Here is a 25,000-nt window from a genome sequence, read left to right as displayed (position 1 = left end):
ATGGGGACTTTAACTATAGAGCATCGACTGGAGAAGCAAAGTCCACCCGAATGACTTGAATAACCCTGCTACTCTTTTTTGTAGAAACTCCTGAGAGATAATTTTCTGTTCCAACATGTGAGAGACCCGACACATTACAGAGAGCAAACATCCAAACCCACTTGACCTCATCCTGCTTTCACTTGAGAAGGTATGGTAGCCCAAACAGGGCTACCTTGCCTAGTTAGCACCAATCCACCATACAGTGTTGTCATTCAAATTTAACTGTTACCTAGATTCAGAATAAGGCCAGGCCAAGAGTGCAAATATTACAAGGAAATTACAATGGGATGAAGGAAAATGTACGGTATCAACTGGCCTGACTTATTAAGGAACAAGAAGCATAGAACAAACAAGTCATCGCTATTAAAAATATTGATCGATAAATATACTAAGGTCAGGCAATTAGCCCTACAAGAATCTGAGGATCACTACACATGAACCATCTGTTGGTCGACAATTCAGAAAAACGAAATTCAAAGAGGCGTGGGTTGGGTCAAATGAGCAAGACAAGAGGTGTATGCAAGAGCCAGAAACCAAGCAAGATGGAGTGTAGGGAGGGCTGAAAAAGGAGTTCAGAGGCTGGTTGCACCTTGAGGTCAAGTCAAACCCAAAGCGTTTACCGCTATACCAAAGTCAAAATTGAAAAGCAGCAGTAGGAGGTATCAGACCTGAGGCTTGAAAGATGATGAGTTCATGATTTCTGACCATAGGATAAAGCTGGGGCATTGAACAGCTTCTTTTCTTCAGTGTTCTGAGAGATCACAACTAACCTTCCTGCGTTTAGGACAGGCCAGTTCGACACAGCACTTGACCCACATTATGTTCACAGAAGGGGTATTAAAATAAACTGTCCCGGGCTAAAAGGTCCATAAGAGTCCGGCCCCTGACATGGTGCATCCTAGAGTGCTAATTGAGTTGTTGCAACGAGCTTGCAGAGCCCCTGAAAGATCCTGTTTTTGGCAATGCCTGGATGAACAAATGGTCCCCAGTGAATGGAAAGTGGCTTATCGAGTCCTATCTTCAAGAAAATGATGTCCCCACGAACAACTATGAACCAGTGAGCCTGACCAGCATAATGTCATAAAGTACTTGAGAGTATTATCAGTGGTACGCGATGGAACATCTAAAGTATGTGAATTGTAACACGGTTTTTATGCGGAAGTAGCTCTTATAACACAATTGCTCAAGGTAGTTGTTGGACCCATTTCTGGAAAAGGGGTGGAAATATGCGACAATATTCGTAGATTTTGCCAAGGCTTTTTCGACTGATGTACCCCCAGGCTGAAAATCAAACTGGAAGAAATTATGTGGAATTGAGGGAAATGTCCTAAGCGTGGATAAAGACTTTTCTCTGCTGACGCCAAGCAGTGTGTGGTGATTAATAGCGCGAATTAGTAAAATACATTACCTGTAACAAGTGGGGTACCACAGGGCAGTGTATTGGGCCCGCTGTTGTTTGTTTGTTTCATAAATGACATGCCTGGCTGTACACTCCTCCATACAAATGTTTTGCCCGATGATGGCAAGTTATTTCGGGAAATTAAGAACCAGCGGACTGTGAAAGAGCTGCAGAGAAAGGACCTCTGTGGGCTAAAGGAATGGTGAAAAAAGAAATGGCTGCAGAGATTCAATGTCCCGCAGTGTAAGGATGCACCTGGGGGGTACCCTTAGTAAGGAGGTATATCATGTCCCCAGCAGGATGGAAGAAAAATGCACTAGATTGAGACTGTGTGTGAGAAGGACCTAGGTGCTGTATGTTGACAATAGGCTGAAGTTCTTGGGACATTGTGAGAAGAAGGTAAATCAGGCAAATAAATTATTGGGTCTTATAAGAAGATTAGTTCAGATATCTAGGCGTTAGGTCCCTAATGATCTTCAGGAGTGAAGTGCTTCCCCCATCTGGTGTCACCCCATCTGGTCGAGATATGCTAGGGACTGTCAGTTGGTTGAAAATGTTCAAGGAGGGCCACCAGACTGGTGCCTGCGCTCGGCACCTCAGCTACCCTGTGAGAGATTGGAGGCGCCCTGTTTCTTAGCTTATACTACAGGCCAGACGAGGGGACTAGTTGAGGTGTACTCTTGGCATCTCAGGGGCACTACTCAGTTGAGTGTCATACTTGGAGCGCTGGCGGGCCTTTCGCCTGAGGTCACAAAGCTCAAGATTGAAAAAACCCATAAGTCAAAACCGTGAGGCAAACTTTTTAGGAGTGAGGTTGTAAACTCTTAGAACAATCTACCAAGAGTGTTGTGAGCACCAGTGTGTGAAACTCTTTAAGAAGACTTGACCAACACTGGGCGGAGTTCACGTACATTAAAGGCAGTGCATGCCCAGTATTTACCCAACAGTCTCATTGACAGAAATCGCCGAGCTGACTAGCGAGCCGATCTTTTGCGGATCATATATATATATATATATATATATATATATATATATATATATATATATATATATATATAATATATATATATATATATATATATATATATATATATATATATATATATATATATATATATATATATATATATATATATACACATACATGCAGTATTACCTCTAACGTTTCACTTAACGCTGTTTTTTCATATGTTGATGCTGAACTTTCACTCAACACGATTTTTTCCACATATACGCTGTGAGTGTACGTCGGAGGCGCTTATTTTTAGATTCGCCCACCACCACCCTGCCTGACTGCCTGTTTTAGCCTTCAAAATTCATACACAAATTACCCGCCAGAATATAATTTACATTGCTGGAATTTTATAATTTGTGATCATTTTGAATATAAACATCATATATTTGCATTAGACATACAAATTTTAGATAAAATGTTTTCTGAGTAAATATGTTATCTTTTGTGCAAAATATATGACATTTATATTAAAAATATTCCTGGTCTTACAAGGAATCCAGCAATGTCCTAACTTTAGTTTGAGGTATTATTTATTACTAAAAGTTAAATATTCTGGTTTTCCCACAATCTCCTTTGGGACGGTTGGTGGGGGTGGGGAGGGAGGGACCGACCGACCATCTGTTACCCTGTGAAGAATATTTTTTTTTATTAACTGAAGATATTTGTTTTAGCTCATAAAATTCATACAATTACCGGTTAGAATATAATTTACATTGCTGGAATTCTTATAATTTGATGATCATTTTGAATATAAACATCATATATTTTGCATTAGACATACAAATTTTAGATAAAATGTTTTCTGAGTAAATATGTTATCTTGTGTGCAAAATATATGATTTATATTCAAAATATTCCTGTCTTACAAGGAATCCAGCAATGACAATTATATTATCCTAACTTTAGTTTGAGGTTTTATTTAATACAAAATGTTAAAATTTATTTTTTCACCCACTCTTTCTCTTGAAGGGAGGATTGGTGTGGGGTGGGGGGAGGGTTGGGACTGACCGCGAGGTTGGAAGAGGGGGGAGGCATGGTGGGGTACTTTGATTGACAGATAGTGTCGTGAAGAATATTTTTCTTTTTTATTAACTGAAGATATTTGTTTTAGCTCATAAAATTCATACAAATTACCCGGCCAGAATATAATTGACATTGCTGGAATTTTTAATTTGGATCATTTTGAATATAAACATCATATATTTTGCATTAGACATACAAATTTTTAGATAAAATGTTTCTAAATACATATGTTATCTTTTGTGCAAAAATATATGACATTTATATTCAAAATATTCCTGGTCTTACAAGGAATCCAGCAATGTCAATTGTATTATCCTAACTTTAGTTTGAGGTATTATTTATTAAAATTTAGTGGTTTTCCCCAAAAATTTCTCAGAGAGGGAAGAGCCAGCAGTGTAGTGTGAGAAGAGGGAGGGAGTTGAGTCCATTATTTGAATGGACATTAACTTGCGACTGTATTTCTCTATTTCTTAAGTATAATTGTGTGTATGTACCATCATAAAATTAAGATGTTATTTTTACTACAACATAGTTATGTGTCCTCAAAAAGTGGAGTTTGGGGTCGGGCTGGTTTCTATTGGAATTAATCCCATATGTTCTGTTGTTCACTTAACGCGATTTCACTTAAACGACCCTGGGTTCTATTGTCCCCGTTAAGTGGGGTACAACTGTATATATATATATATATATATATATATATATATATATATATATATATATATATATATATATATATATATATATATATATATATATATATATATATATATATATATATATGTATATATATATATATATATATGATAACCAAGGAAAGAAGAAAACACGAAGTTCCCAAGTGCTTGTAATTCACATCTTCAGGTGAGTACAGACTAAGGAGAAGTACAAAAACAAGGTCTATATATATATATATATATATATATATATATATATATATATATATATATATATATATATATATATATATATATATATATATATATATATATATATATATATATATATATATATATATATATATATATATATATATATATATATATATATATATATATATATATATATATATATATATATATATATATATATACAGAGGAGGTGAGATCAAGTCCACAATGGTCAGGTATTAGGTAATGACCCTACTAATCTTCAAAAGCACCAAGAGCAGTCGGTAGTCAGGTCAGCGGGTAAGCTTACCCAACCTTCTCACCTGGTTACAAATCTTCTTAATTACGAAATTATCCAGTTTGTACATGACATTATTCAAATTCATGTTGACTGATTCGGTATGTTTAATGAGACTAGATTCTATAATGTTCCTACTGTCAATTGAATTACAAGGTAATATTGAGGAGGCATTATCCTAGTCAATGCAATGCTTATTATCCCTCAAATGAACAAACAGAGCATTGGATTCCTGGCATATCGACATCAACTGTGTCGACAATTCTTGCTGAAAGACAAATTTAAAGAAGTGAAAGTGAGAGACAAATCTACCAGTGTTTAAAAGTAGATCCCTAATTGCAGAAACTGAGAGGTTACTTCTCATCTGGATTAGGGAAAAACAGATGAAAGGTGATTCAGTTTCTACTGAATTCATTTGTGAAAAGTCAGGGAGATTCACGAACATTTAAAGACAGATCAACCTGGTTCTTCAGGCACAGAATTTGAAGATTTTCGGGCCAGCAAAGGCTGGTTCGAAAAATTTTAGAAAAGAAGTGACATTTTCAGTGTTGTTAGGCATGGTGAGGCTGCTAGTGCTGATAAGGAAGGGGCAGCAAAGTTTTTAGTGGAATTTAAAGAACTGATGGAAGAAGAAAATTATCTTCCACAGCAAGTGTTCAATGTGGACGAAACTGGGCTGTTCTGAAAAAAGATGCCCAAAAGAACATTCATCACCAAACATGAAGCCTCTTTACCTGGGCATAAACCCATGAAAGACCGTCTCACTCTATTGCTTGGTGCCAATGCTTCAGGGGATTTCCTACTGAAGCCTATGCTTGTCTACCACTCTGAAAACCCCAGGGTGTTCAAGCAACAGAAAGTGGTGAGAACAAAGCTTGAAGTTTATTGGAAGTCCAACCGTAAGGCATGGGTGACAAGACAGCTCTTTAATGAATGGGCTGTTGATGTGTTTTGCCCTTCTGTCAAGAGCTACCTAACCACCAATAAACTCCCTTTAAAGGCTCTTCTCCTCATGGATAATGCTCCTGGTCATGACCCTGAACTTGCCAGAACTTTGGAGTATCAATTTGACATTGTGAAAGTGTTGTTTTTGCCTCCCAACACGACATCAATCATACAGCCAATGGACCAGAATGTGATCAGCGACTTCAAGAAGTTGTACATGAAGAAAATGTTGAGGAGGTGTCATCAGGCAACTTCCAATGATCCTGAACTAACACTGAAACAGTTTTGGAAGACACAATTCAACATCCTGGAGGCTGTAAAATTGATTGTGTCATCATGGCAAGAAGTCTCCACTAGATCCCTCAATTCTTCATGGAAAGCTCTGTGGCCATCAGTAGTCCATGATTTTGAGGGATTTGAGGAAGAAACAGAGTTGGACCAGGAGATTGTGTCCATTGGTCAGTCATTGGGCCTTGAAGTGGAAGAGGATGATGTCGAAGAGCTTGTGATGTCTCATGAGGAGGAACTTACTCCTGATGACTTGAAGCAGCTGGATGAGATGTTAGAGGCTGACAGTGGTGAGGAGGAAATTGAAAGTGATGACCATATGTCAACTGAAGAGTTTAAGATGTTCTTTACTACTGGGAGAAGTTCAGGAAACTGGCTTCAAAGCACCCAGATGTGGAAAAAACTGAACTTACTTTGTGTCATGTTGAGGACTCAGTGGTCTCCTTCTTTAAGCATAACTTAATGATGAGGAGGAGAGATGCCCCACAGACCACAATTGACACTTTCTTCAGTAAAAGGCAGAGGGAACAAGATGCTATCCCTCAGCCTTCCACTTCAAGAAGGAGAGAGGATGTTCATGGTGGAGAAAATGTCAGTCCAGAGTTTCCTGACATTTTCATGGAAGGTGAGTCACCTTCCAAGAAGCAGTAAAATGTTTCTCCTCCACCTCCACTTCCTTCTCTTCTCCCTTCTCCTCCTCCATCTCCACTTCCTTCTCTTCTCCCTTCTCCTCCTCCACCTCCACTTCCTTCTCTTCTCCCTTCTCCTCCTCCACCTCCACTTCCTTCTCTTCTCCCTTCTCCTCCTCCACCTCCACTTCCTTCTCTTCTCCCTTCTCCTCCTCCACCTCCACTTCCTTCTCTTCTCCCTTCTCCTCCTCCACCTCCACTTCCCTTCTCCTCCCTTCTCCTCCTCCACCTCCCACTTCCTTCTCTTCTCCTTCTCCTCCTCCCCTCCCACTTCCTTCTCTTCTCCCTTCTCCTCCTCCACCTCCCACTTCTTCTCTTCTCCCTTCTCCTCCTCCCACTTCTCCCCTTCTCCTCCTCCGCCTCCACTTCCTTCTCTTCTCCCTTCTCCTCCTCCACCTCCACTTCCTTCTCTTCTCCCTTCTCCTCCTCCACCTCCACCTCCACTTCCTTCTCTTCTCCCTTCTCCTCCTCCACTTCCTTCTCTTCTCCTTTCTCCTCCACCTACCACTTCAAATTCACATTAGCATCATTACCCAGGAGCCTTCTACATGCACACCTCAAGGTAAGTGTCAATTTCTAAAAATTTTTGTTGAATTTAGGCAATTTTCGGTGAGCTGGAACCAATTGTCCAAAAACCCATTAAAACAATGGTTTCGGTTAACGAGCAACCTGCTGGAACGGATTGTGCTCGTTAACCGAGGGACCACTGTATATACCTGTATATTTTGTTTGACTACACATGAGAGAGAACCGAGATCCCTCACTCTGCCCTCCCCCACTTAGTGTAAAGTGTGAATTCTTATTACCTACACAAAGAAAGTTTGTTTCCTATTATGTTTTTTACTTTACGATAAGTTTGTTTTTGCACATTCTGTATGTATGATTGTGTGGACATGTAATTGAGTAAAAAAGAAACAAAAAAAGCCCTATATTTCTAAGAAATTTCGAATTTAAAAATTATCATGTCACCTCACAGCCCGATAAGGTTAGCCTACCGCGAGCATGGCCCCGATAGCTTTTGTTCACTATAGATGCACATTAAATTTGAAGCTCCACTACCGTAAAACTGTTTGGACCATCAGAGGTTCCCGACCAGTGATTGCCGGAAATTCAGTGGTTAACCTATATGATTAAAAAGCAAGATGTTGAAGCTAATATTTGCTTCATCTGCTTTTGATTGAATGAAGTCATGCATGATGTTAGTTATCACTGTCACTAAAATCTCCATAATTTGGAATAAGGCAAATTATGAATTATGATCAGTTGTGTGTAACACTTCTGATAAAGTTGACACACTTTACTGTACATAGTTGTATTCTTTTATACAGTACTGTACAGTAAAGTGTCTGTCAACAGAAAAGTTTGGTACCAAGAGCTAGGCTTCCATTAAGTGGATATTGTACACAATGGATACTATCATGAACAGCTGTCCTAGGAAAGCATGTAATAAACCAGACTACTTGTGTGAGTTTGGTTATATTATTAGTTTCTGCAAATACATATAAACTAAATTAAATAACTTTTTCCAACACTAAAATTTTTATTGAGTTTACAAAGAAACTTTCAATGTCATCATTCTCCTTCAATCACCATATCATGGGTGGATCCAGGAATATCAAAAGGAGAGAGTCTAAGAAGTTGTGGGTGAGAGAACATGGTGATCACAGCCAGCCCACCTAGCTGGGAGAGGGGGGTGGAAGGCCCCCCCCACGTTTTTTTTTCCTTTTTTAATCTGACTAATTTCATGGGTATTTTGAGGCCATGTGCACTTGATATTAGGAAATATTCTGAGGTCAATAGTAATTACTTTTTACTATACAGAAATGCTTGAGTACAATACAGTACTGTATTAAAGAAAAATTATTGTAATTTTCTGATGAAAAGGGGGGTTCCGGACCCCCAAGATCCTCCCTGGATCTGCCCCTACTTATAACGCCTTAAATTCATGTGAAGGCAAGTACTGTTGAATCATTGCACACCTCACACCATCATTTACACAGTCACTCAACCAGTTGCTTGATTTTCCTCTTTCTCCCCCTACTATTTTTCATGCAATATCTGGAAAATTAAGGCAAGAAATTATTCTAAGTTCTTGAATTTTACAGCATTGTAATGTACAATAAAAGTATAGAGTTGTGAGGGAAATTTTGGAATTAAATAAAGGTTGAGAGATGTGGAGACTGCCAGTAATACATGACAGAGGAATGGAGCAATCAAGTGTAACAACTGGCTCTAAGGCATCAAATGCCATGCCCTTTTAAATTTTGAAGTCAGTGCTGTGAATTTTCAGTTTTTCGCGAAACTTCTTAACTTTATCAAAAGCATCAGTCCAGAAATGGGTATTCCTTCATTTCTTCATGGCTCAAATAATTCATATACTACAGTAGCACTTTATCCAGGCTGATGCACGTAGGTTAAGTGAGATTTGTTCTTTGAGCAGTAGATTCCTGTGACTCCCCATCACTATAAAATTCTAAATATTGACTTTTCTTTCACAGATTTGTGATATTCTCATCAGGCCAACGGAACAAGCTTTTTAACAAGACCTGAAGCATAAAACTGTGGCCTGGGTATGCAATTTACTTTCCAGTTGGCCCTGAGGGTAATGTAGTTGCAGCGCAGCTAGTAAGGCAAGATGAGGTTAACAGTACAGTATCATGTTGGTAAAGTTCACTAGTATTGAAATTAGTTTTACTCCATTTGTAATTTTTTGAAATTGTTTATTATTTGTTACTTTACTAATTAAAGGAATCAATATTCTGTTACTTTAACATTTAGTTTTTCTTCTTGTTCCTACTGTTGTAGTATTGTACAGATTATCTTGGGGTTTGTGGAAAAACAAATTGAGATTACTATAAATTGTCACTTCTGTCTGAAAATTTTTAATTATCCTATCTCTTAACCCTTTGGCTATTTTTTCCATGCGCAGAGATCATAAATTTTCACAACTTGCATTATTACAGTATTGTACATGTACAGTAAACTCCCTCTAACCCGGACTTTCCTATCCAGATCCCCTTGCAAACTAGACACATGTATCCCCAACTTGGAAAAATGCAACCATAATCAGGTTAGTACAGTACTGTATGGGTAAAAGTTTGTGGAAGCCACAGGAGGGTAACTCAACAGCTGCCTCCGAGGATGCAGTAGAAATGTCTTAAGAAATATGAATAGTGTATACAGTACATACTGTATAGTCACTGATATTAGCAGTGAAAATATAACTTCCGCTCCACCTCATCACCTCAAGATTCAATCGCCTTATGATATGTTAATAATAAGTACAGTACTGTACTTTATTATTAACATGTATTTTGTGCTTCTATTTTTCATCAATAGACAATTATAGTGCAGTAATAATGTAAACCAAAACAAACACTCTTCTACTCTGTATGATTCTCTTGTCATTCTCCTATTATATCAGGCTGCGGCCATGAGTGAAAATATTTACGGCAAGTGAAAAAATTTATAACTTTTATCCATAGAATCTGTTCTAATTGTGTTTGAAAGTTGAATTCGATATCATAATGATACTGAGTAAATTTTGTACAAGATCTTATCTAAAAAATATCAATCAACAAAATATTTCTGTATGATATACGAAATGATGTGAGCTTAATTCTTTTATGAAAACAAAAATTTTTTTATACTGTATTATAGAAGAGCAAGGGGTGACCTAATTGAAGTTTATAAACATCTCAGAGGGCACTACTCGGTTAAGTATCCTTACCTGGAGTTGGCAGATGCCAAGCCCACAAGGGGTCACAACTCACGGTTGAAGAAGCCACAAGTCCAGAAAATTGTGAGGGCAAATTTTTTCGGAATGAGAGTTGTGAACTCTTGGAACAACCTGCCAGAGAGTGTTGTGACGGCACCAAGTGTGAGCTCTTTCAAGACCAGTCTTGATTTTTTTTTTTTTTTTTACACGGGAATTAGCCCATCCGGGCACAGGTCAAACGACCCACAATGGAGCCTGGGGGCGAAAAAAAAAGAATGGAAAGAAATTGAAAATATAGAAAAAAAAGGTTATACAGTTGGTCCTCATATTACGCGGTCCCGCATTCCGCGTTTCACCGTTAACGCGGTGCCTTGCCAGAACCTAACATTTTCACATTCCGCGGTCGTGAACCCCATTACGTGGAGAGCGGCTGGCAAGCCGCGCCATTTTTGGATCCAAACCTCCCGCCATCCGCCATGTTGTGTAAGAGGCGCGAAAATGGTGCGCACAAGGTCGCCCAGTCATCAAAACATGACCAGTTCTTCACCCGCCACCCACTACAGCCGGCCCAAGTCAGTGATAGTGATAATTATAGTGAGGATATGGACTTATATGAACTTTGGGGGGTTTGACAAAGAGGCCCTGCAAGCCTCTGTGGTGGATAGTGATACAATTGATACAAGTGATACAGGTGAGGGCCAATAATCTGCCCTCTGCCTCGGAACCAACCGCCCATCCCCGTGTGCCCAGCCATCTTTTCTACTAATGTAAGTGTTAAAAAACCTAATATTATTGATATTTCTTAATTATTAATTGTGTGTGCATGCCATCATAAAGTTAAGATAATATTTTTACTACAACATAGTTGTGTGTCGTCAAAAAGTGGAGTTTGGGGATCGGCCCGGACTCCATTTCAATTAATCCCATATGTTATGTTATTCACTTTACGCGTTTCTCACTTTCCGCGGTACCCTCCGGGTTACATTAACCGCGTAATATGAGGACCAACTGTACTGTATTAATCTACACCACGAAGATGCCGGAAAACCAGCTTTTTAAAGTGAGATAGATTGTAAGAGAATGGAAACAGAAGAAGGCAGAGCATTCCACAGTTTGGTTGTGTGAGGAAAGAAGGAGGTACTATAACGGGTTATTCTAGTGTGATCGACATCCACAGAGAAACGGTGGGCACCGCGGGCAAGACGTGTGTTACAAACCCACGGACTTGCCGGCGGTACACAGGATGCCAAATCCACTGAACTTTGCCCGTTAAAGTACCTGTAAAAGAGAGAGAGTGAAGCAACATTGCGGCGAAGAGAAGGGGGAGAGTTAATAAGACGAAATGCCTTTGATTCCACCCTATCTAATAGTTGGACAGAAGAAGAGCCACCCCAGATATGAGAGCAGTACTCCAAGTTAGGACGAATGAATCCCTTATATACTTGGAGCAACTGCTCAGGAGTGAAATAGCTGCGGCATCTGTACAGCAATCCCAACTTTCGGGAGGCAGCTTTAGTTATACTAAGGATGTGTGATTTCCTGGACATATTGGAGGAAATGGTGAGACCTAACATATTTATTTCAGAATTTGGGAGGATGATAGCATCCTGAAATGTAATTGGCACAGGTACAGGTACAGATACATTCTAGAGCCAGTACATGCTCAGTACTTGCCAACAGTGTGTAATAGAGATGTGACTAACGAGCTGTACCATAAAGTAGATGTCAGAGATTATATGCTTTTTTGTGTGTGTGATTAAAGAGGTGTGTAAAGTAATTTTGCTTCCAGGTTTATGTATACAGTCATGTGAAATTGCTTCATGCGCATTTGTTTCCAGCAAAATTATAGCCACAAGAAAATTATCTTGGATTTGGAACCTAATGTGCTTGATTACTTTAGTATATTCAGAATAATTAAAAAATCAGCATGAAAAATTACAAGACACACGTACAGTAATTAGGGTTGTAACACGATTGAAAAATTTCCAAGAGTAGATAGGATACGTAATTCCTACAATTTCTACTTTATGGCCCCAGATCCTTAATTAGTATGTTGAGGAGTACTGTACCTTATTGAGATATGAAGTCACACACACACACACACACACACACACACACACACACACACTACATCCTTGACCACCGAAGGGTCAAGACGTACCTGGCGCTCCTCTCGGAGCGGCCAGGTCAACTGTTAAGTTGGCCCATACCAACCCCCTCCCCTGAACCACTTCTCCCCACCGGAATATCAACAAGTTCTCGCCAGAAGTTACAATTTCATTTAGGAAAAGAATGGAACCAGTGTTAAACAGAGGTGAACATTGGTGAACAGTGTTTAAGTCAGTGAGAAAAACTCAACAGTAACAGTCATACTCAAGTTAACCTTCACACAATGAGGTCCCAGGTACCCAGTAATAACGGCCTGTGAGACCCAACAACCAGCGATGTGTTAATCCGTCTACGATAGGAAGGCCTGGGGCCACACCTCACTCATATAACACCATCTGTGAGGGAATTACTACACCACGTCAAGGCCCCTCATAACACCATCTGTGAGGGAATTACTACACCACGTGATGCCCCTCATAACACCATCTGTGAGGGAGTTACTACACCACGTGAGGCCCCTCGTAACACCATCTATGAGGGAATTACTACACCACGTGAGGCCCCTCATAACACCATCTGTGAGGGAATTACTACACATGAGGCCCCTCATAACACCATCTGTGAGGGAATTACTACACCACATCAGGTCCTTCATAACACCATCTGAGGGAACTACTACACCACATAGGTCCCTCCTAACACCATCTGGGAGAGAGTTACTACACTACGTGTTTGCTGTTCAACACCTACATTAATCTGAATGTTCACTGTATGTTCCTTTACCTTTCTCTAATGAAGGCTTTTGTTAAACAACCAATGTATGTAATAAGTCATTTATGTCCAATGTATATTTTCAGCCTTCGGGCTGCAGAACTTTTTCAATAAACCATTAATTATTATTATTATTATTATTATTATTATTATTATTATTATTATTATTATTACACACACTCCGTAACTTTATTTCCTCTGACTGTCAATTAAGTTTTATATCAGTGTATCCTGTGTTAAGATGTGCCAATGTATACTTCTGATAGGATGTATACATTTATTTTGAAGTGACAAAATTTCACTCTAGATAATAGGTACACTATTGTATAATGGCTGTCATTCATATCAAAGTCACTGACTTTCTGATGGTGTAATACAAGTACTGTACAGGTAAGAAGAAAAATTTATATGCTAGATTCTCTAGAAATTTATGTCATACATAACTTGGACAAGTAATCATCACACCAAACTTCCTCTAAAACTTACAGGAAACTGTATCAAAATCTCTTTAATTTTTTGCTAATTATAACACTTGGACAAGCAACTTCCATCTCATTAAAATTCTATTGACATTACACAAAACCAGGACGTGTAAGTTTAGTCTAATGAATTTTTTTGTCTACATTTTGCACAATACTGTACTAAGAATTACTATAGGTCTACTTCACCAATACATCTCTAATCATTTTACACACAAAGTCGTCCAGACAGTTATTTGTCTCAGGGTCTCTCAGTTGACACATACCAGGACAATTAATAAACGGAGCTTTGATTGAGATCCGAACGTCAATAAATCCTGGTGTAGGAAGAGTGGATGGCACAGGGGAAAGAGGGGTTGTCAACTGGAAGGAATCGTCTGGTATTGGGAATGTTTGATTAAGCGTGGGAAGGAATGAGATTGGCATTTGGCTACTGGGTATCTGTGGCTTTAGGGTTGTGTGCTCTGAAAGGAACTCATCTATTAAGGGTCTTGGGGTTGCAGAAGTCAGGACAAAGGGAGGTGGAAGTGTTTGTGGTACTGAAGTCTCTGGAGCATCTAGTGGTCGAGGGGGAGGAGTGCTAGTTGGGAAAATGATTATGTTGTGGGTATCATTTGTAAGAACGCGAGTCATGTGGGTTTGGTCTATGAAGTTGGGAAACAAGCCGATTCTTGGAATGAGGTCTTTTTCCTGTGCCATTGTCAGACTGCGGAAAGGTTGGATGGGTTGATGAGAAGAAGAGGGCACCAGCTGGGATGGTTGAGAGGAGGGATAGGGTGGTGGTTGGGATGGTTGAGAGGAGGGAAGGAGTGGTGGTTGGGATGGTTGAGAGGAGGGAAGGAGTGGTGGTTGAGAAGGTCGAGGAGATGGATGTAAGGAAACCAACAAATCCCTGAAAGACACATTCAATGAAGTTCCTGGTCCGACATTAAAGGTAATTTGGGGAAAATGTGGTCTTGAGTGAATTGCTTCTGTTTTCGTGGGAAGAGGTTGGGGTTGTCTAGGAGCTACATTTCCAACATTGCCATCTTGAAAGAAATTCCTACCTGAGTTTTCCTGCTGGTTGTATCTAACGAGAGATGAGATAGGTATTCCAACATTTTCTAATGATCCTCTAAGGTATGACATCAACTCTGGGGTGTTAGGGACAGGTACTGTAATAAATAGAGTCTGGAACAAAGAAGAAGAAACTGGCTGCGATGGTGACTGTGGATCCAGGGAAGTGTTCTTTTTCTGTTGTCGCAAGACCAAGGGTGTGATCAGAGCCCTTAAGGGGTTTAGTTGCTGTAAGTGTGTGGTCTTCTGGCCCAGTAGATGATCCTGTGAGTGTGTGGCCTCCTGACCCAGTAGATGATCCTGTGATTGTGTGGTCTCCTGACCCAGTAGATGATCCTGTGATTGTGTGGTCTCCTGACCCAGTAGATGATCCTGTGATTGTGTGGTCTCCTGACCCAGTAGATGATCCTGTGATTGTGTGGTCTTCTGGCCCAGTAGATGATCCCCTCCTGACCCAGTAGATGATCCTGTGATTGTGTGGTCTCCTGACCCAGTAGATGATCCTGTGATTGTGTGGTCTCCTGACCCAGTAGATGATCCTGTGATTGTGTGGTCTCCTGACCCAGTAGATGATCCTGTGATTGTGTGGTCTCCTGACCCAGTAGATGATCCTGTGATTGTGTGGTCTCCTGACCCAGTAGATGATCCTGTGATTGTGTGGTCTCCTGAGTAGATGATCCTGTGATGTGTGGTCTCCTGGTCCAGTAGATGATCCTGTGAGTGTGTGGTCTCCTGACCCAGTAGATGATCCTGTGAGTGTGTGGTCTCGACCCAGTAGATGATCCCAGGATTAACTCTGACCCAGTAGATGATCCTGTGATTGTGTGGTCTCCTGACCCAGTAGATGATCCTGTGATTTGTGTGGTCTCCTGACCCAGTAGATGATCCCAGATGTGATCCTGTGGTGTGTGGTCTCCTGACCCAGTGAGATCCTGACGTGGTCTCTGACCCAGTAGATGATCCTGTGATTGTGTGTCTCCTGACCCAGTAGATGATCCTGTGATTGTGTGGTCTCCTGGTCCAGTAGATGATCCTGTGATTGTGTGGTCTCCCTGGTCCAGTAGATGATCCCAGAGTGTGTGGTCCTGGTCCAGTAGATGATCCCAGAGTGTGTGGCCCCTGTCCAGTAGGATGATCCTGTGGAGGTGGTCTCCTGACCCAGTAGATGATCCCAGGAGTGTGTGGTCTCCCACCCAGTAGATGATCCTGTGGAGGTGTGGGTCTCCCTGGTCCAGTAGATGATCCTGTGAGTGTGTGGTCTTCTGGCCCAGTAGATGATCCTGTGAGTGTGTGGCCTCCTGACCCAGTAGATGATCCTGTGATTGTGTGGTCTCCTGACCCAGTAGATGATCCTGTGATTGTGTGGTCTCCTGACCCAGTAGATGATCCTGTGATTGTGTGGTCTCCTGACCCAGTAGATGATCCTGTGATTGTGTGGTCTTCTGGCCCAGTAGATGATCCTGTGAGTGTGTGGCCTCCTGACCCAGTAGATGATCCTGTGATTGTGTGGTCTCCTGGCCCAGTAGATGATCCTGTGACCCAGTAGATGATCCTGTGATTGTGTCTCCTGACCCAGTAGATGATCCTGTGATTGTGTGGGTCTCCTGACCCAGTAGATGATCCTGTGATTGTGTGGTCTCCTGGTCCAGTAGATGATCCTGTGATTGTGTGGTCTCCTGGCCCAGTAGATGATCCTGTGAGTGTGTGGTCTCCTGGTCCAGTAGATGATCCTGTGAGTGTGTGGTCTCCTGACCCAGTAGATGATCCTGTGATTGTGTGGTCTCCTGACCCAGTAGATGATCCTGTGAGTGTGTGGTCTCCTGACCCAGTAGATGATCCTGTGATTGTGTGGTCTCCTGGTCCAGTAGATGATCCTGTGATTGTGTGGTCTCCTGGTCCAGTAGATGATCCTGTGATTGTGTGGTCTCCTGACCCAGTAGATGATCCTGTGAGTGTGTGGTCTCCTGGTCCAGTAGATGATCCTGTGATTGTGTGGTCTCCTGGCCCAGTAGATGATCCTGTGAGTGTGTGGTCTCCTGGTCCAGTAGATGATCCTGTGAGTGTGTGGTCTCCTGGCCCAGTAGATGATCCTGTGAGTGTGTGGTCTCCTGGCCCAGTAGATGATCCTGTGAGTGTGTGGTCTCCTGGTCCGACAGGTGACGTTCTAAGGGTTGATTCCGGAGGATGGTATCCCTTGTTGCCCTCGAAGCCTTTCTCATGTCATAGAAGTCATGTTGATAACTTCCCCGGGAGACGTGAGTCCTTGGCTTGTGTCTGTGACTGTCTGGGAAGATTGAAAACAAAATAGTAGAGGATTAACAAAAATATTCAGTCCAGCTAGGTCAGGTCAGGTCAGTATTATGGTAGTTAATCTTAAGGTGAAATAAGCTGGAAGAGGAAAGGGGCTAATTTCAATATTATCCATAAATTGTCTTTCAGTTAATATTTTTGATGCTTGAAAACAGTACACAAACAGATCGTTACAAGAAAGAACTGTAGGAAACAAAATCCCATCATCACTATAATAAAAATAGCAGAATAGCTCAGATTTCGTTTCCAGTTATTTAGATTAGTTAGGCTTCGTTAAATTAATTGGGTTGGGTTAGTTTACGTTAGTTGAACAAGATTAGGTTAGTTTAGGCTAGTTATGACTTCGCTTAAGTTAGGTATGGACAGTAAGGTTAGTTCATTTAGGTTAGGAGAGGTTAGTTTAGTTGGGTTAGGGTTGTTGAGATTTTGGTTAAGTTTGGCCAGGTTAGGTTAGACTAGGTGAGGATAAGTTTGGATAGGTTAAGTTAGGTTAAATTTGGTTAGGTTAGGTTGGATTGTGTTAAGTTTGGTCAGATTAGGTAAGGTTAAGTTAGGGTTGTGGGTTTTCGTCGTACAACTTCAAAATTAAAATTATTTGATAAGTTTTACTGAATAATGTACGATTAATTAAGAAAATTACCTTAATGGTTATTCAACAAAACACCAGGATGGTTAATTATAAAAATAACCAGAATGGCTAATTAACAAAATAACTTGGATTTTTAATAAACAAAATCACCTGGATGCTTATTTAACAAAATTACTTGGATGGTTAATTAACCAAATCACCTGGAAACTGGTGCGTCTTCGAGCTGCCATCGGAAGGAGACGTTGACAAAGGTGCGCGATTCTTTGGGTCGCCCTCAAGGGATGCCGTGTTTTGTTCCTGAAGGTGGAGGGCCGTGGTGGAGTGTATCCAGGAGGATGTGGAGGCGCCCCTCACCACCACAGCCTCACACCACAGCACCAGCAACAGAGTGGTGGTCCCAAATCTTGCCCGCGGATGCATGTATCTGTTGGAGGAGCTGCGAGGTGGTTTATATAATGTGGTTCCAGGTGAGTGGAGTGACTACGAATATACAGTATGAGTAAATAGTTCAATGAGAGAGAAAATATTTTATACAGGTATACCATTTCCTCTGCTATTTCCACTTGCATGTGCGTTGAATAAAAAAATGCCCTCCCTGTCTTCGTCAACACTAAGTTGTTGTTGTTGTTGTTGTTTTTTTTTTTTTTTTGTACATGTACTATACAGTACATTTCTCAAGTACACTGGAGTTTACCAGTCACAGAAGGAACCCTACCTGGAACAGGGAGTCATAAAAAAAGAGAGGGTTGCTGTATTGATTTCATCCCAGCTTGAAGTAAGTTTTTTGACCTGGTGTGTTGTGTTGTGTTACCTCACACCTTGTTCCACCTGCTGATGACATCACCATGGTGCAATTACTCGCCCTCCCTCCCTTATGATGCGCTGCCAAGGGACTTCTCTACTGCACAGCCTTTTTATGTCTGTATGGCTTCCAATGTCGTGTTTTTTAATTTGTCTGTCTGTCTGAACTTTGATATATATTAGTCATTGGCAGGTAGTAGGCAGCTAGCAAACAGGCAGGTACTATCGCCTGAGAAGATATTGAAAGCATAATGTCTAATGGTAGACCCTGTTGCCATATGGCATCACAAAAATTGTGACCAAGTCCCAGGTTGCTGATCTGACTTTGTCTCATTTACAATTGCAGTATTTCAATTGTTTCTCTTACTTTGACAACACAACATACATATGTTGTTTCTCACTATTGATTTTTTCATTTCTTTATGGTTTTTTATCATTATTATTATTACTGTAGTGTTATTATTATTATGGTTATCACTATTATTTTATTTTTAATTTTGTATTTTTATTAATTTTATTTTATATGAATTATATTTATTATTATTATTATTATTATTATTATTATTATTACTATTATTATTTATTATTTATTATTTATTATTAATTATTATTATTATTATTATTATTATTATTATTATTATTATTATTGTAGTGGAATTCTCCCCTACAACTGCGTAGCAGCCCACCACCAAGCGTATCCGCATTCCAATGTGCCGCCTCCCCTAGCAACCAAGCGAGAGCTGTCCCCAGATGTTACCGTATCTTAGCAACGAAACTAGTCACCGGCTACTTCTCGGGTTTTCCCAACATGACTCATAGAGGACTGGCGGCTGCTGCCGGGTGTATATAAGCTCTGTCTCTCCATTGAGATTCATTCTGACCATTCTTCCTGAACAAGCAACATCTCCAGCAAGCTCCACGCTGTTAACATTTCATTCAACCAGGAGGCCAGCAACAGGCAACACCTTCTCTAACGAAGCTCCTGCACATCTACCTCCTTCAACACGATACTCCCGAACGTCTTCTACTGAGCTGCTCCCCACCACACGGCATCTCCAGCACCAGACTGTCTATCATATAACTTATATATATTATATAAGAAAACCACATTAGAGTTTCCTTCCATCCTGAGTGCTAGACAACATTAATATCTCGATACCCCTACATTATTATTATTACTATTACTATATTATTACTATTATTATATTATTACTATTATTATATTATTACTATTATTATATTATTATTCCTCCCCAAGGCCCTGATGTGGGTCAGTGACCTGTGCCTGGGTGGGCTAATCCCCATAAAAAAATAAATAAATAAATAAAATAAATAAAAATAAATAAATAATGCTCCCGCGAACAACTCAGTGGCCACACCATCACTTGGCTCCGGTTTCGTCAACCAGATCAACGCTCCTCAGAGAAGCAGCATTCCACCAAACTAACGCCCCCTCAGGATCACACTAGCGAGTGGGGAAGAGATATGGCAGGTTATTTGGCAGGCAAAAAACTTGGCAAGGAGCGAGGCATTTCGGGATGTATTCATTCACCCAGACCGCACGGTAATGCAGAGGGAACAGCACAAGAAGCTCCTGCAGGACTTGAAGCAGAAGAGGGTGGCGTCAAGGAAGGACGGGGAAGGGTGTACATGGGTTATACTCAGGGGGAGGGTAGTGGAAGCAAGTGTGCCGACACAGGGCCAGGGGGCAGCAGTGCACCCTCCACCCGCTCTAACCCCCACCCGGGAGGCGGCACCAGCTCCGCCTACCGGACAGGAGGAGGCGAGTGCCGTGTAAACAATGACATTTCTAACCACACCCTGCAAAATACAGTGAGCTTAGCAAATGCTGGAACTTCTGAGAATGGGGGGGGGGGAGCGGGTTTACTACTAAGAGCAGAGACGTTACCAAGAACAAATTCTGGCTTGAATGTCATGTACACTAATACTGACACGTTTCTCGATAAGAGAGAGGAGTTTGAAACACTACTAAGGGTACACCAACCAGATATTGTAGGAGTTGTAGAACTGTTGTACAAGAACAGGAGAATCGACCCAGAGGAATGTGAGTTCAGTATTGCTGGATATGACTCATTTACGAACCTTTCTCAAGAAACTTGCAAGAGGGGTGTGGTTATCTATGCTAGGCAAAACCTTAGGGAGAGATAGGCGAGGGTACAGGTAGAGGATGTTTTTGAAGAGTCCAAGTGGCGTAAAATTAAATTAAAGGGAAGGGACTTACTTATTGTCAGGTGTATCTACAGATCCCCAAACTGTGGCCCACTAAATCAAAGGAACTTAAGAGCCTTAATAGACAATGCGGCAATGCTCAACTCTAGCCACCTCCTTATCATGGAGGACTTTAACTATGGCGACATCGACTCGAGAAACGAAGTCACCCCAAATGACTTGAATAACCATGCTACTCTTTTTTGTAGAAACTGAGTGATAATTTTCTGTTCCAACATGTTAGAGACCCAACACATTACAGAGGGCAGCAAACACCCAAGCCACTTGACCTCATCAAACAAACGAGGAGGGTATGGTGGCCAAACTGGAACACCTTGCCCCAGTTGGCACCAGTCACCATATTGTGTTGTCATTCAGATTTAACTGTTACCTAGTTCAGCATAAGGCCAGGCCAAGGTGCAAATATTACAAGGGAAATTACAATGGAATAATGGAAGAGATGAGTGGTATCAACTGGCCTGACTGATTAAGGTACAAGAATGCAGACATAATGCTGAATATCATAACTTGTAAAGTGATCCATTTGATCGATAAATATATACCGAAGACCAAACCCAGTGCTTCTAGGAATACGAGGGGATCCCTACACATGAACCATGCAGCGGTCGACAGAATTAAGAAGAAAACCCAAGAAATTCAAGACGTGGGTTCGGTCAAACGATGAGCAAGACAGGAGGATGTATGCAAGAGCCAGAAACCAAGCAAAGATAGAGTGTAGAAGGGCTGAAAAGGAGTTCCAGAGGCTGGTTGCAAGCGAGGTCAAGTCAAACCGAAAGGCGTTTTACCGCTATGCAAAGTCGAAATTGAAAACGCGAGTAGGAGTACCAGACCTGAGGCTTGAGGATGGTAGTTATGCAGATTCTGACCAGGATAAAGCCGATGCATTGAACAGCTTCTTTTCCTCGGTGTTCACAAGAGAGTATGCAACTAACCTTCCTGCGTTTGAGGACAGACGGTTCGACACAGCACTGACCCACGTTGTGTTCACAGAAGAGGGTATTAGAAATAAACTGTCCAGGCTAAAGGTCCATAAGAGTCCCGGCCCTGACATGGTGCATCCTAGAGTGCTAAGAGAGTTGTGCAACGAGCTTGCAGAGCCCCTGAAGATCCTATTTTGTAAATGCCTGGATGAACAAATGGTCCCCAGTGAAAGGAAAGTGGCTTATGTGAGTCCTATCTTCAAGAAGGGCGATCGTCACTCCACGAACAACTATAGACCGGTGAGCCTGACCAGCATAATATGTAAAGCACTTGAGAGTATTATCAGAGATGCCGCAATGGAACATCTAATTTGAAACAAACTTGTAAAGGATTACCAACACGGTTTAAGCCGGGGCGCTCCTGCTTAACACAATTGCTCAAGGTATTGGATATTTGGACCCATATTCTGGAATGGGGTGGTAATATCGACAATATTTACCTAGATTTTGCCAAGGCTTTCGACAGTGTACCCCATGAAAGGCTGAAAATCAAACTGGAAGGGTACGGAATTCAGGGAAATGCCCTAGCGTGGATAGAAGACTTTCTACATGACCGCAAGCAGTGTGTGGTGATTAATGGCACGAAATTGTCATCTGTACCTGTAACAAGTGGGGTACCACAGGGCAGTGTATTGGGTCCGCTGTTGTTTGTTTGTTTCATAAATGACATGCCTGACGTTATACACTCCTCCATACAAATGTTTGCCGATGACGCCAAGATATTTCGGGAAATTAAGAACCAAGCGGATTGTGAAGAGCTGCAGAAGGACCTCTGTGGGGTCCAGGAATGGTAGAAGAAATGGCTGCTGAGATTCAATGTCACGAAGTGAAAGAGGATGCTCCTGGGGCATACCAACGGTAAGGAGGCGTATCATATGTCCCAACGGGATGAAGAAACTGCACTGGTTGAGACTGAATGTGAGAAGGACCTAGGTGTGTATGTTGACAATGAGCTGAAGTTATCGGGGAATTGCGAGAAGAAGGTAAACCAGGCAAATAAATTATTGGGCCTCATAAGAAGGTCGTTCAGATATCTAGACGGTCCGTGCTTCGTAACGATTTTAAAGAGTGAAGTGCTTCCCCATCTGAAGTACTGTCACCCCGTCTGGTCCCCGAGATATGCTAGGGACTGTCAGTTGGTTGAAAATCCTCAAAGGAGGGCCACCAGACTGATGCCTGCACTTCGGCACCTCAGCTACCCTGAGAGATTGGAGCGCCTGAACTTGCCTAGCTTATACTACAGACGGGCAAGAGGTGACCTAGTTGAGGTGTATAAGCATCTCAAGGGGCACTACTCAGTTGAGTCTCCTTACTTGGAGCTGGCGGACGCTCGCCCCACAAGGGGTCACAGCTCAAGATTGAAGAAGACGCAAGTCCAGAAAACTGTGAGGGCAAACTTTTTCGGAGTGAGGGTTGTAAACTCTTGGAACAATCTACCAGAGAGTGTTGTGACGGCACTGAGTGCGAGCTCTTTCAAGACAAGACTTGACCAACACTGGAGCGGGTTCAGGTACATTCAGGAGCCGGTGCATACCCAGTATTTGCGAACAGTGCATGGCAGAGAAGTGACCGATCACCTGGCCGGTTAACGAGCCGATCTTTTGGTGAAGAGGATAAATGAAAAGGAAAAGTAATCAGAGACGTGACCGATCACCCAAGCGGCTAACGAGCCGATCAGTGGCGAAGAGGATAAAAGTAAAGGTAAAGTAAGACATGAGGGACCTGCTACAATCTCTACACCGCAGGATGGACACCCTCGAGCAGCTCTACTCCAAGCCTGCTGCTGATCCTGCCCAGGACCCACGCACGGTGTCCTACCGTCCCATCCTGCCTTAGACGCTGCCGCCAGCCCCCTGCACAGTGTACCTACCTTCTGTTGGTACCATAAACATTTTGGTGCTAACGCTAGATGGTGTGAGGCTCCTTGTAACTACACGAGGAAGTGACATCGACGGGGATTGGTAAGCTCCACAACCTCTGTCACTTTAGGCGTCTCACCGCTGCATGCCACCGACCACATCCATGGATTCATTCACCCACGTGTACGGACTACCCAGTGCCTGGCCTACCAGTCCTCTAAGATACATCGACCCACACAGGCTCCCTTAGAAACCTTCCCTGTACCCAAAGGACGCTTCCAGGTAGTGCACCTAGACGTCGTGGGACCTCTTCCATCATCCTGCGGCAACACCTGCATTGACCATTTCACCTGGTGGACAGAAGCCATTCCCATGCCTAATGCTACAGCAGAGTCAGCCGTCCGCGCCTTCCTGTCTGGTTGGGTCTCCCGTTTCGGTCCTCCCACGACTGTCATCACTGACCGAGGAGTCCAGTTTGAGTCACAACTCTGGCAAAGTCTCCTGCAGTTCCTCGGCACTTCCAGACTCCACACTACTTCCTACCACCCTCAATCCAACGGTATGGGAGAGCGGTTTCATCGTCAGCTGAAGGACGCCATCTAGGCACAGCACGACCCCTACAGCTGGACGGATGCTCTACCCTTAGTGCTCCTTGGTATCCGCCCATCACACAAAGAAGACATGGACTGCAGCCCAGCGGATCTCACCCTAGGGCGAAGGGTGAGATCCGCTGGGCTCTGTGTACAGACTGTACACAGAGTGGGACAGGTTTAATAACTGCCTCTTTCTGGCGAGTCTTACTGCTGCGTACTCGTATTTTATTTTAATTTTTGTTGTTGAAATGTCAGAAGTGAGGATCGAATCACCAGTGTTCAGTGACAGTGGGCGAAGAAAACTGTCGTCTACTTGCTCATCATGGATAGGCAGAGTGCCAGGGTAGGTAGTTTGTTGTTGATGGGTCAGCACACTGGAATTTACTATACTTTATCTACTTTATCCCTTTCGCCACTGATCTGCCTGTTAGCCGTTTTTTTTTTTTTTTTTTTTCATGAGGAATTAGCCCCACAGGCACAGGTCACTGGCCCACATCGAGGGCTGAGGAACAACAACAACAACAACAACAAGCAACAACAACAACAACAACAACAACAACAACAACAACAACAACAACAACAACAACAACAACAACAACAACAACAACAACAACAACAAGCAACAACAACAACAAGCAACAACAACAACAACAACAACAACAACAACAACAACAACAACAACAGCAACAACAACAACAGCAACAACAACAACAACAACAACAGCAACAACAACAACAACAGCAACAACAACAACAACTGACAACAACAACAACAACAAGCAACAAGCAACAACCAACAAGCAAGCAACAGCAAAAACGACAACAACAGCAACAACAAAACAACCAACAACCAACAACTGGCGGCAACAACAGCAACAACAGCAACAACAACAACAACAA

At 41.9% G+C, this 25,000-nt stretch overlaps 2 protein-coding genes across 5 annotated transcripts in view; one reads left to right on the top strand and one right to left on the bottom strand.

Annotated features, from left to right (window-relative positions):
• LOC121862366 (dehydrogenase/reductase SDR family member 11-like) overlaps positions 1 to 9,459 on the top strand; it is an 81,233-nt gene extending 71,774 nt beyond the window's left edge. For all 4 annotated transcript variants that reach the window (XM_042360613.1, XM_042360615.1, XM_042360612.1 and 1 more), the window contains one exon: positions 9,085 to 9,459. In XM_042360613.1, the coding sequence (XP_042216547.1) occupies positions 9,085 to 9,126 (42 nt within the window). In that variant the 3' untranslated portion in view covers positions 9,127 to 9,459. The remainder of the gene's footprint in view (positions 1 to 9,084) is intronic.
• Positions 9,460 to 14,940: 5,481 nt separating this feature from the next.
• LOC121862511 overlaps positions 14,941 to 25,000 on the bottom strand; it is a 15,584-nt gene continuing 5,524 nt past the window's right edge. Inside the window, exons 2-4 of the mRNA XM_042360817.1 lie at positions 17,819 to 18,054; positions 16,468 to 17,003; positions 14,941 to 16,233 (exon numbers count right to left, since the gene is read on the bottom strand). Coding sequence (XP_042216751.1) covers positions 14,941 to 16,233; positions 16,468 to 17,003; positions 17,819 to 18,038 — 2,049 coding nt within the window. The 5' untranslated portion in view covers positions 18,039 to 18,054. The remainder of the gene's footprint in view (positions 16,234 to 16,467; positions 17,004 to 17,818; positions 18,055 to 25,000) is intronic.

The sequence above is a fragment of the Homarus americanus genome, unplaced genomic scaffold (genome assembly GCF_018991925.1).
Source record: "Homarus americanus isolate GMGI-L3 unplaced genomic scaffold, GMGI_Hamer_2.0 scaffold31037, whole genome shotgun sequence".
Classification (NCBI taxonomy): Eukaryota; Metazoa; Arthropoda; class Malacostraca; order Decapoda; family Nephropidae; genus Homarus; species Homarus americanus.
The sequence above is the reverse complement of the archived record's forward strand: the minus strand, read 5'-3'. Positions and strand labels throughout refer to the sequence as shown.